The sequence below is a fragment of the Cebus imitator genome, unplaced genomic scaffold, assembly GCF_001604975.1.
Source record: "Cebus imitator isolate Cc_AM_T3 unplaced genomic scaffold, Cebus_imitator-1.0 Scaffold817, whole genome shotgun sequence".
Lineage (NCBI taxonomy): Eukaryota > Metazoa > Chordata > Mammalia > Primates > Cebidae > Cebus > Cebus imitator.
The window spans coordinates 173,773-186,004 of NW_016108132.1; the positions used below are offsets into that span (position 1 = coordinate 173,773).

General features: G+C 38.9%; 2 protein-coding genes across 15 annotated transcripts in view; one reads left to right on the top strand and one right to left on the bottom strand.

Moving 5' to 3' along the window:
- The window catches only part of CSPP1 (centrosome and spindle pole associated protein 1), a 159,115-nt gene that overhangs the window by 130,368 nt on the left and 16,515 nt on the right, over positions 1 to 12,232 (top strand). For all 14 annotated transcript variants that reach the window (XM_037735460.1, XM_017520217.2, XM_037735459.1 and 11 more), the window contains 4 exons: positions 245 to 384; positions 5,674 to 5,814; positions 7,673 to 7,719; positions 9,792 to 9,855. In XM_037735460.1, coding sequence (XP_037591388.1) covers positions 245 to 384; positions 5,674 to 5,814; positions 7,673 to 7,719; positions 9,792 to 9,855 — 392 coding nt within the window. The remainder of the gene's footprint in view (positions 1 to 244; positions 385 to 5,673; positions 5,815 to 7,672; positions 7,720 to 9,791; positions 9,856 to 12,232) is intronic.
- ARFGEF1 (ADP ribosylation factor guanine nucleotide exchange factor 1) overlaps positions 7,652 to 12,232 on the bottom strand; it is a 131,846-nt gene continuing 127,265 nt past the window's right edge. The window contains exon 38 of the mRNA XM_037735456.1: positions 7,652 to 7,696. Within this exon, the coding sequence (XP_037591384.1) occupies positions 7,667 to 7,696 (30 nt within the window). The 3' untranslated portion in view covers positions 7,652 to 7,666. The remainder of the gene's footprint in view (positions 7,697 to 12,232) is intronic.

Here is a 12,232-nt window from a genome sequence, read left to right on the forward strand (position 1 = left end):
TTTTTTTTTTGTAGTGACGAGGTTTTGCTTTTTAGGCCAGGCTGGTATTAAACTCCTGATTTCAAGCAGTCCTCTCTCAGCCTCCCAAAGTGCTGGGATTACAAGTGAGTGCCACAGCACCTTGCCTAGAATAATTTTTTAATAATATGATGTGGTGAGACTAAATTTCTTTTACAGTGAATTAGATGTGAACTCACATATTTTTCCCATAAAGCATATTTTATGATTTGTCATTTATCTATAGGAAAAGGGAAAGGAATCCCATGGATATATTTGATATGGCTAGACATCGGTTGCAAGCTCCTGTCAGAAGACAGTCACCTAAGGGCTTAGATGCTGCCACTTTTCAGAATATTCATGATTTTAATGAGCTGAAAGATAGAGGTGAGTAGATTGCTGCTTGTTTAAAGATAGAGCAGGAGTTTTCTACCCATGGTTAAATATCTATAAAGATCTTTGTACCCTTTTTCTAAAGTTCAATTTTATTTACAATATATGTTTTAAGTTAAAATGAATGAAACTTCTGTATTCTCTAGGTCTTCAGTTTACCAGTCTGGTAGATGAAGCTTTAGTTTGGCTATGTTCTTTCGGGGAGCATATAGTGTTAAAAGTCTGGGATGGATGAGATCAGAGTATGAAGAGTGGAACTTTGCATTTAATGGAGGATGGACAGACTGAGCTCATGAAAAAGACTGAGGAGAAGCCAGAGAGACTGGAGGAGAAGCAGGACAATGTAGGATCCTGAAACCTGAGGGGAAAGAGTATGAAGGAGCCGGGATCGTGTAAGATGAATACTGGAAAATGTCAGTTGGATGAGGTCATAGGTGACCTCAGCTAGAGCTTTGTAAGTGGAAGATGTGATCAGAAGCCAATTAACTTTGCAATGAGGATTGACTAGGAGGCAAGATGTTGGAGATAATAGGCGTAAGCCTTTTGGAAGACCCTTGGCTGCGAAAGGGAAGGGAAGGGAAGAAGAGGGATAAGGAGCTGGAAGAATCGTTAGGATGTGAATATGAGGAGCTATGCAGGGGAAAGAGGTTCAGGCTCTAGGAAAGGAGGGAGAGTGATTGTCAAAGTGAGCAGGGTCCCTGGGTAGGCAGGAGGAAATCTAGGGGATTTGAAGGAAGAGGTGGGAGAAGCTTTGATGTAGCCATTTATAGGGTGAATGGAAGAGAAAGTTTAGTAGATAAACAGGATTGCCAGGATATATGAGGTCTAGGAGACTGAGAATGTGTGGAGGAACCAAAGTATGTGTTGTGTGCTTTTCCTTTAGGCATATTCAGTAGAGCAGGTGTTGGAGCAGAAGAGGCAGATTATGGGATGTGCATATAACCTAGGCCAGAAAACTGGAATTTAAGCTTTTTATCATTTTGAAAGTGCTATTTATTGTAGCAAATTTCAAAATACAGAAAAATAGAAGGAAAAAATCACTTTAGTCAAACTACCTATATATAAGTACCATTATCATTTTCCATGTTTTCTAGTCTTCTGAGCATAATTAAAAGATAAATTGTGTTATTTAATTTTCTCTTATTTTTTTCACATAGTTTTACATGTTTTATTAATTACATATACCATAGTTAATTTTTATGCTATCATATATTGAATACTTACTATCTGCCAGGCATCGTGTTAAGCCCGTGGGTCTCATGAGGAGTTTGGTCTGGGGACCTGTGAAGTCAAAACTGTTTTTATTATAAACTAAGACATTATTTGTCTTTTTCATTCTCATTCCCTCATGTGTATACAGATTATCGAGAGGCCACATTCTCATTCCCTCATGTGTATACAGATTATCGAGAGGCCACATGACGTGATGATTTTATCTCTTTGAAGCTAACAGAATGTGTCCTTGTGTATTCTTGTGCTTTAAAAATTTCTTTAATTTCTAATATGGTGAGGGAGAGAGAGAGAGAGAGAGAGTGTGTGTGTGTTTTGGGGGGGGAGAGAGAGAGAGAGAGACAGAGAGACAGAGACAGACAGACAGACAGACATAAGTAAAGCTCTTTGGGGTCCACAATTTTTAAGAGTGTAAAAAGATCTTGAGACCAAAAAGGTTTAAGCCATAGAAATGAGCCATTCGTTTCCCTGTGTTACTACATCTTGCCCTCATTCACTTATGATTTGGTTGTTGGTATTGCTTTTTAATGAGTTTGGAAGCAGCGAAGCCAGGGACCAATCCAAGTTTATGTGTCCAGAGACTTCTGTTAACTTCTGAAAATGGCTATTACCCATTTTCACTATTTTGTTCTTTTAATAATATCTGATCAGAGGAGAGAGATCCAAGATGGCTGATCACTAGCAGCTCGGGATTGTAGCTCCCACTGAAAGCGCAGAGAACGAGAGGACGCCACACTTTCAGATCAATTGTTCCTGCTCATACACCAGGTGATTCCCAGCGGAGGAGCCCGACGGGTTGCCAGTGCGACTCTTGTGGCCGGTGAGGCGGTTTTGCCACTGCCTTGGTGCGGCGGTTCTTGGTGCAGAGTCGGAAAAGCACCATCAATCTTAACGCCACTGTTTTGGCTGGCGCAGTGGGTTGCTCAGATTTTAGCACCAGGAATCAATAACTTGGACGTCCATTCAGAAACCCAACTATAAAGACAGTAATTATAAAGACCACAGATGGATAAATCTATAACGAAGGGAAGAAGCCAGCCTAAAAAGGCTGAGAATACCCAAAATCAGAATGCCTCTCCCCCTACAGGGGATCACAGTTCCTCATCAGCAACGGAACAAGGCCTGATGGAGAAAGGCTGTGTTCCATTGACAGAAGCAGGCTTTAAAAAGTGGATGATAAGAAACTTCTGGGAATAAAAAGAACTTGTTCTAACCCAATGCAAAGAAACTAAGAACTTTGAAAAAAGGTTTGACGAAATGTTAACAAAAATACACAATTTAGAGAGGAATATAAGTGAATTAATGGAGCTGAAAAACACAACATGAGAACTTCGCGAAGTATGCACAAGTTTTAACAGCTGAATTGATCAAGCAGAAGAAAAGATATCAGAGGTCGAAGACCAACTTAATGAAATAAAATGTGAAGACAAGATTAGAGAAAAAAGGATAAAAAAGAATGAGCAAAGTCTCCAAGAAATATGGGACTATGTGAAAAGACCTAATCTACGTTTGATAGGTGTACCTGAATGTGACGAAGAGAATCAATCCAAGCTGGAAAATACGCTTCAGGATATTATTCAGGAAAACTTTCCCAACCTAGCAAGGCAGGACAATATTCAACTCCACGTAATACAGAGAACACCACAAAGATATTCCTCAAGAAGACCAACCTCAAGGCACATAATTGCCAGATTCACCAGGGCTGAAATGAAGGAGAAAATACTGAGGGCAGCCAGAGAGAAAGGTCAGGTTACCCATAAAGGGAAGCCCATCAGACTCACAGCAGATCTCTCAGCAGAAACCCTACAAGCCAGAAGAGAGTGGGGGCCAATATTCAACATCCTTAAAAGAACTTTCAACCCAGAATTTTACATTCAGCCAAACTAAGCTTCATAAGCGAAGGAAAAATAAAATCTTTTGTGAACAAGCAAGCACTCAGAGATTTCATCACCACCAGGCCTGCTTTACAAGAGCTTCTGAAAAAACCACTACAAATAGAAAGGAACAACCAGTATCAGGCTTTCTAAAAAATACCAAAAAATAAAGAACATTAACATAATTAAGAACTTGTATCAACTAATGGGCAAAACAGCCAGCTAATATTAAATGGCAGTATTAAACTCATATATTATTATTAATTCTAAATTTAAATCAACTAAATCCCCCAATCCAAAGACACAGACCCATTGGTATGCTACATCCAGACCCATCTCACATGCAAAGATACACAAAGACTCAAAACAAAGGGATGGAGAAAAATTTACCAACCAAATGGAGAGCAAAAATAATAAACAGAAAGCAGGAGTTGCAATTTTTGCTGATAAAATAGACTTTAAAGCAACAAAGATCAAAAGAAGCAAAGAAGGATATTACATAATGATAAAAGGATCAATGTAACAAGAAGAGCTAAAGATCCTAAATATATACACACCCAATACAGGAATACCCAGATATATAAGACTTTTAAAGAGACTTAGACTCCCACACAATAATCGTGGGAGACTTCAACATCAGTATTAGACAGATCAATGAGACAGAAAGTTTACATTGATATCCAGGACTTGAACTCAGATCAGGAACAAGTAGACTTAACACTTATAGAACTCTCCACTTTAAATACACAAAATATACACTGTTATCAGTACCACATCGCACCTATTTACAGGTTTAAATGAAATATTGGTTGGCTGCTTGTTATTTTCTTCCCTCATTTTTTTTTTCATGTCTTTATTATTAAACACAATTACAGGCATACCCATTTTTAGACTGCATTCTAGCCCGGGCAATAAAGCGACACCCCTGTTCTCTCTCCCTCTTCCTCTTCCCCTTTCTTCCTCTCCTTCATTCTTTTTTTTCTTTTTCTTTTTCTTTTTTTTGTATTTTTTCTCTCTTTCTTTCTCTCTTTCTTCTTAAAAGACACAAATTACCAAACTGACTTGAGAAGAAATGAAAAATCTACATAGTCCTATTCTTGTATCTATTAAAGAAATTTAACTCATAATGACAATTGTCCCATAAAAAAATAATTTTTGATCACAAAGCTTTATACATACTTAAGACCATACAACTGTATATATATTTAGGATCATTTCTTTATATTCCAGCAGTATAATTAGTGAGTCAAAGGGAATAGTATTTTCAAGGCATTTTATATGTTTGAACTGTATGTTTCTTTTCAAGATTTAAAAATTTTTATTCTTGGCTGGGCGCAGTGGCTTACGCCTGTGATCCCAGCACTTGGGGAGGCCAAGGCGGGTAGATCATGAGGTCAGGAGTTCAAGATTAACCTGGCCAACATCGTGAAACCCCATCTCTCCTAAAAATACAAAAATTACCTGGGCACGGTGGCAGGAGCCTGTAGTCCCAGCTACTTGGGAGGCTGAGGCAGGTGTGAATCACTTGAACCTGGGAGGTGGAGGTTGCAGTGAGCTGAGAGATCCTGCCACTGCATTCCAGCATGGGTGACAGAATAAGACTTCGTCTCAAAAAAAAAAAAAAAAAAATTCTCGCAGGGGATATTCACGAAATTGTGACAGAGGTAAATTCCTTCAGAAATGGCATTTCCCCCTCAAGTTCCAGCCAGTCTACATTTATCTTGCTTTCTGCATATTTGTAAGGACTAGAATATTAATTGGTCAGTAACTTTTTTTTCATGTTTGTAGTTGATTTTAGGGATTAGCCGTGATTACAGTGTCTTACGGCTGTCTTAGTCATAGCCATGTGACTATCCACTTGGATATACCTGCATGTAGTTTGTGTTCTGGGTAGCATCCTGGGGGTTAAGACAGGTAGAGGTGGAGAATACAGCATCCACTGCTTCTTGTGGGGTATTCCTTATGTTGATAAGTTTGTGAAAAGGCACTTATTAAAGAATGTTAATTTCATGTTCTTTAGTTTTGTGGCTGTTTTACTGTCCTTTGACTTTAGTGATGTTTTACTATTTATATTGTTCCTTGATTTTGAAATTAGGTTATGTTACTTACGGTGAAGTTTTATAAAATCCCATTTGAAAACAACATTTAACTTCGTTATATAACGTATTTTTTGTACCAGATTCAGAGACACGAGTTGATCTGAAATTTATGTACCCAGATCCTCCAAGAGATTATCACACCTTAGAGATTCAGCAGCAGGCCCTGCTAAGAGAGCAGCAGAAGAAGCTGAACAGAATAAAAATGCAGGAAGGTGCCAAAGGTAAAAAATAATCATTGCTGTGTCAAATAGTATCAGCATGCTGTTTTTCTGTAGGCTTTCTGCATCTCTTCTATTGATTTCAGTCCCATGCATCCTCCCTTCTTCACTGGCAGCCCTGTGTTCACAGGGCCCGTTTGGCTTGTAGTCCCAGAAAAGAACAAGTATGAGAGAACTCCGAATGGCTCCACTGGGGTGATGTATTCATGCATTGAGAGGGGCTCAGCCATTCACTGTAGCCAGGAGGATTAATACTTTGACCAGGCCAGGTAACATTTGCATCAGGAACTAGGAACCGAAGGAAGGAATGTCAGGCAAACACGTCAGTGCCCTGTTGGGCATTTGTCTACTATGGTGTGTGTTCAAGTTTTCATGTGGCATAATATCTGTAAAGCCTCAGACTGGATTATGAATATGTTTTTGTATAATCAATCAATTAAAAAATACTTAGTGAGTGGTTACTAGGAACGCAAGTACTGGCCTATATCCAGGGGATTTGGTGATGAATGACATAGGCAGCTGCTCTCGAGGAAGTTATACTCTATTGGAGAAGTTAGCTGCTGAAGAAGTATAACTGTGATGAATGCAAAGAAGAAATCTAGGATCCCACTGGGTTGGGGTGGGCAGGCACCTAGAAGCAGAGCAGGGCTAGTTGTCTCAGAGAGCACTGATGGGCCCTGTTGATAGCCCATCTGTATTTCACCAGCCTTCAGGCCATCGAGATTAACCATGGGAAGTGAGTCATGAAAACACAACAATCAAGATAACAGGAATGGAAGGGACGTTACTGCCAGTTATTTTTATGAAAATTTAAGATCCTACTTTGGGAGACTGATCTGGCTTCCAGAATCTGTGGAAGCTTCTTTGATGTGATGAATCTGAGGATAGCATCACAGCACTTTAGGCCCAAATCATAGGTCAAGACATTGATAAACATTTGTATAGGGATCATCTTCCCTTCATCTGCTACAGAATTTTTAATAACAGCCTCATAGCCCTGTGACAGAATAAGCCTAATTCTAGGATAAGCAGTAGATGTATCGTCTGCAGAAAGGAAAGAAGCAAGTATATTCTTTAACCTTTTTACACAGTTTGGTAGCATTTTTCTTTAGTCTCAAATGAAGATCTGATCTTGTGGGATTTGGCAACTTAGACTGATTAGCTCAAAAGTAGTCCCCAGGTGGATACAGGTACATTTTGGCACTGAAGGTATCTATCTCCCACAGCAGTCTCCCCCTGCCCAGCTTCCAGCAAACACTATGATGAACTAATTCATAAGACTATGGCCTTGCCATAAACAGTCAAAAACATGTCTATAAAATGCTGAGAAGGAATACAGGTTATCATTGGCAGCCTGTTTATTCTCAAAGGTAGTATCTGAAAAGGGCAAAATGGTACTATTCAAAGGAGCACATGGGAAGGCTAGTCATATTGGAGAGGCTTTGAGACACCTTATCCAAGATCTTTGCCTCTAGAACTAAGTGCCTGGAATTGAGCTTATTTCAGTTCCATGTGGGGGAGCCCCTGTTTAACTGCATGCAACAGCTTTCTACAGATTGTTGAAATATGACAGAAGATGGTGAAGGATCCTGTATTGATCATTTTCTTTGTGTCTTGGCATTAAAATTTGCAATGATTTTACTCATTATGTTCATTCATGTGAATAGGAGAATTTTATGCAGCTAGGATGGATGCCAGGCTATGTTTATTAATAAGTGATATCTTTAAAATATTCTGAAGTGTGGTAGTTGAAAAGTAATTTCCAGTAGAAAGCTAGTCAAAAAAGATATATTAAAATTTAATTTTATGTATTAAGTATTTTCTGACCTTTTAATTTGCTTTTGTTCTCCATTGACTATAGTTGACTTAGATGCCATCCCAAGTGCTAAAGTACGAAAGCAAAGAACGGTAAGCAACCAGTTAAAATTTTTCAAGTTAGTTTTTTGGGGATTAAAAATTTATAGGCATATGATGATCAAGTAATTCAAATTTTGAATTATTCAGAAATATTGAATTAAGAAAGAACATAAGTCTTATCAGTGAAGTTGATAGCTTAACAAGTGTTAGTATAATATATAGATAAAACAGATTGTAATAGCTAAGAACAAGATTCTAGTGCTAGGCTGTTCCAGTTAGTCTCTTTTTAGCTGTGTGACTTAGGGCAAATTATTTAATCTCTTTATGCTTCAGCTTCCTAATCTGTAAAGTGAGGATAATAGTACTTACCTCTGAGGGTGGCTATAAGGAGTAAATTAATATTTGCAAGATATTTAGAGACAGGCCTGGCATATAAGTTTTATATAAGTATTTATTAAATAAATAAAAATAGCTCAAGTGTTGTTGAGAGAACTAAGTGAGATAATATATTAAAAGTCTTTACAGCAGGGCCTGGCTCATGATGACTGCAATGTGTTTGCTGTCATTACCATGAGAAGTAGTGGGAGTGGGAGTCTGTAATGGAAGCAGTGCTGAGGTCTACAAATAAAATAAGCAAAGGAAGGAAACAGTGATAACTCTCACCCATATCCTGAGGGGAGTACTTTTTCTGCAAGACTGAAATGAGTATTTCCTGTGGACCAGAAACTGTTCTAGGTGCCAGGGTATAGGAGTAAACAAAAGGGACAAAAATCCTTCCCCCTGACAGCTTACTTTCCAGAATATAATCAAATACATCGATAGTTTGTTAAAATATGGTGCTATGGGAAAGGCAACAGCAGAGAAGGCAGCTGGAGGACCCTGGGTGGGAGGGTTTATAGTTGGAAATACAGTGGGCATAGGGGCTCACTGGGTAGGGAACATTCGATTAAATAAGGACACCAGGAGGTGGCCATAGGAAATGTTGGGGGGACTTCTGGAGGATAAACATTCCACGAAGAGGCATGGTGCATGTAAGGAGCAGTGGAAGAGCCATGAGCAAGGGCCAGTGGGGCACATGGGGCAGGGAGTGACAAGGGGAGGCAGCAGGGCCTTGAGGGCCATTCCAGGGCTTTGCCTTTGACACTTGTGCATGTGATGAGAAGCCACCAAGGTCTTCAAGTGGAAGAGTGACATGATCTGCTTGAGGTTTTTACTTGATCCATGGACTACTGTGCATTTAGACTGAGTGGGACAGCAGGCTATTGCAGTAATCTAGGCAAGAGACAAGCTCACTTTCTGATAATGAATGCTGTGCATCGGTATAATTCACTGCCTTAAAAATTAATGAACAGCTCTTCGCTGGAGTGTCTTAGTAAAGCCCAGAAATGTGGTAAAAAGGTGCAGGGAGGTGGAGTTGGATGACTTAGGTTCCTTCTGACGTGTCAGTGTTGTTATTCTCTCCATGTAAATTTAAGTTTTCTCTCATTTTGTAGCTCATTATAATAAGCCCAACCTTAGCATTATTTTTGTCCTTTTGGACCTATGTGGTCCACTGTATCTGTGCTGCATCATCATGACAATTGCTGTCACATAGGGCTGTCATTATCTGAGGGTATACCCCTCTCTCCCCGACACTGACCTACTCCAGAGCAGAAACTCTTAATTCATTTTTGTATCCCCAGTTCCTAGCATGGAAGAAATAGTAAGTGTGCTATACACGTTTATTGAAAGGATGAATGAATCTTGGCAGTGGCTTAAAGGCTTAATGTTTAATGGGGGTCTTTGCTTCATACTCATACTTTCATCACTCATAATGTGATCCTTTTATTTGACTTCAACCATAAGGGGGCAGGAGGGAGTGGAGTTAGGGAGTAAATGTGTTAGCTTGTAGAATCTGTAGCCTGGAGAGAGTGTCTTCCATCGCTGTCACTGTCTTGGTGGGAATTGTGTGTTAAGGCTTTCCAGTATTTTTGGAGCATTGGAGTGTAGTCAGTCCTACCTCTCCCCATCCTCTTCTGCTTTTAGAGAGAACAATATGGAAACCTGTGCCTCTTATTAGTACAAATTTGTTGTTTTTCCACACAAAACTAATAAAAATAGTAATTGATACATGTTTCTTTTAGCCCAGAAATGACACTAGTGATTTCTTGAAAAACTCATTATTGGAATCTGATAGTGCTTTTATTGGTGAGTATATTTATTTTTTGTTTTATTAAGTCTATATTGTTTAAATATTAAATCTTTCTCCATTCTTACAAAACCAGTGCTACTATACTCTTTATTGTACAAAGTTGTTAAAAGAAAGGAATATTCTTTTTTCTGTTTTAATGAATAACCATCAGATATGCCTTGCAAAGTTTTCAACATCAGAATTAGTGAAATGGACTTTAAAAGTCTCAGGAATAGTTGACAAATCTGTACATGAATATTGGTAACACCCTCATTTCTAATGCCAAATGCTGGAATCAGCCCAGATGTCCTTCAGTAGATGAATGGTTAAACAAACTCTGGTACATCCATGCCATGGAATACAACTCAGCAATAAAAAGGAACAAACTTTTGAAACTTGCATGAACTTGGATGGTTCTTCAGGGAAATAGTCTGAGCAAAAAATACAATTCCATTAAGTCATACACTGTATGATTCCATTTATGTAACAGTTTTGAAATTCCAAAATTGACAACAGATTAGTGGTTGCCAGGGGTTGAGGGATAGGGAGAGGTATATATAGGGATCTTTGTGGTTTGGGAACTGTTTAACATCTTGTTTGCGAGGGTAGACACACACATGTAAATGGAAAATATAGATCTTAATACACACATAAAAACAAATAAGTATTGGTAAGATGATAAATTTGAGTAAGATCTGTGGAGTCTATCAGTATCAATAACCTGGTTGTGAAATTATACTTGAGTTTTGTAAAATGTTACCATTGGGGGAAACTGGACAAAGTGTATAAAGAATGTCTATTATATCTTACGTCTGTGTGTGTACCTTAATTATTTTAATCTGTTTACTATTATCTTAATATTTCAGTCAAGAAAGTTATAAGACTAGTCTTCAGAAGATAAGTAAAGGTACCATGGGATTTTTAATTTTTTTAAAGTAATATACACATATGTACTCTGATCATGAGTGTTTCTGCTATCCAAGGGCCAACAGGGAGTGATCTGGTCTACATATTAGTTGTGTATCATGCCAATTACTTTAGATTTTCATGTGATAAGATTCCAAATTAACTTATATTTCTGTCTTAATGGGCTTTTTGTTGTTTTTGAGACAGGGTCTTTCTCTGTCACCCAGGCTGGAGTACAGCAGCACAATCATGGCTCACTATAGCCTCAAATTCCTGGTCTCAAGCACTCCTCTCATCTTAGTCTTCCTGGTAGCTGGGATTACAGCATGTACCACCATACCTGGTTATCTTTTTTATTTTTTGTAGAGATGAGGTCTCCCTATGTTGCCCAGGCTGGTCTCAAACACCTGGAGTCAAGGGATTCTTCTGCTTCAGCCTCCCAAAGTGCTGGGATTACAGGCATGAGCCACTGTACCTGATTTTTTTTTTTTTTTTAAATGAGTTTTTCCTTTCCAAGGAAGATGCACTGGGGAGAGAAGGAAAGATAAAATGGCAGGAGACAGGGATGAGAAGATAGCTTGTCAGGGAAATAAGACCTGTCTTTCCTATCAGTGAAGATGGTCTGGGCCACTCAAGATGGTGTGTTGGAATATTGCGTGACACTAGACCAAAGGTACAGCAGTCTTTGCAGTCAACGGTCACTGCAAATGCTGCGTAAGTCATGGCTGTGTTAACCACTGCTCTAAGGAATATAAAGCTGGTAGTTTCAGTGCATCTTTTTTAAAAAAGATTTTTAAAATTGTAAGATACATATAAACATAACATTTACCATTTTGACCATTTGAAAGTGTGCAGTTGATTGGCATTAAGTATTTCTATTGTGCAACCGTCACTGTCATCTATCTCCAGAGCTCATCTTGAAAACAGAAACTCTTCATATTCAAGAGTAATCCCCCACTGCCCTCTTCCTTCAGCCCCTGGCAGCTACCATTCTACTTTCCATCTCCATAAATTTGACTAGGACCTCATATAAGTGGAATCATACAGCATTTATCCTTTGATGACTGGCCTATTTAACTTAGCATAACGTCTTTGAGGTTTATCCATGTTATAGCATGTGTCAGATTTTTTTTTCCCCCTTAGAGACGGGGTCTCTGTTGTCACTCAGGCTGTAGTGTAGTGGTATGATCAGGCTCACTGCAGCCTTGACCTCCCTGTGCCAGGATGATTCTTCTATCTCAGACTCCCAGGTGGCTGAGACTACAGCACACACTACCATGCCTGAATAATTTTTTAAATATTTATTTTTTTTAATTTCTTTTTTTTCCCATTTATTTTATTGCATTTTAGGTTTTGGGGTACATGTGAAGAACATGCAAAATTGTTGCACAGGAACACACGTGGCAATGTGATTTGCTGCTTTCCTCCCCATCACCTACATCTGGCATTTCTCCCCTTGCTATCTCTCCCCAGCTTCCCACCCCCCAC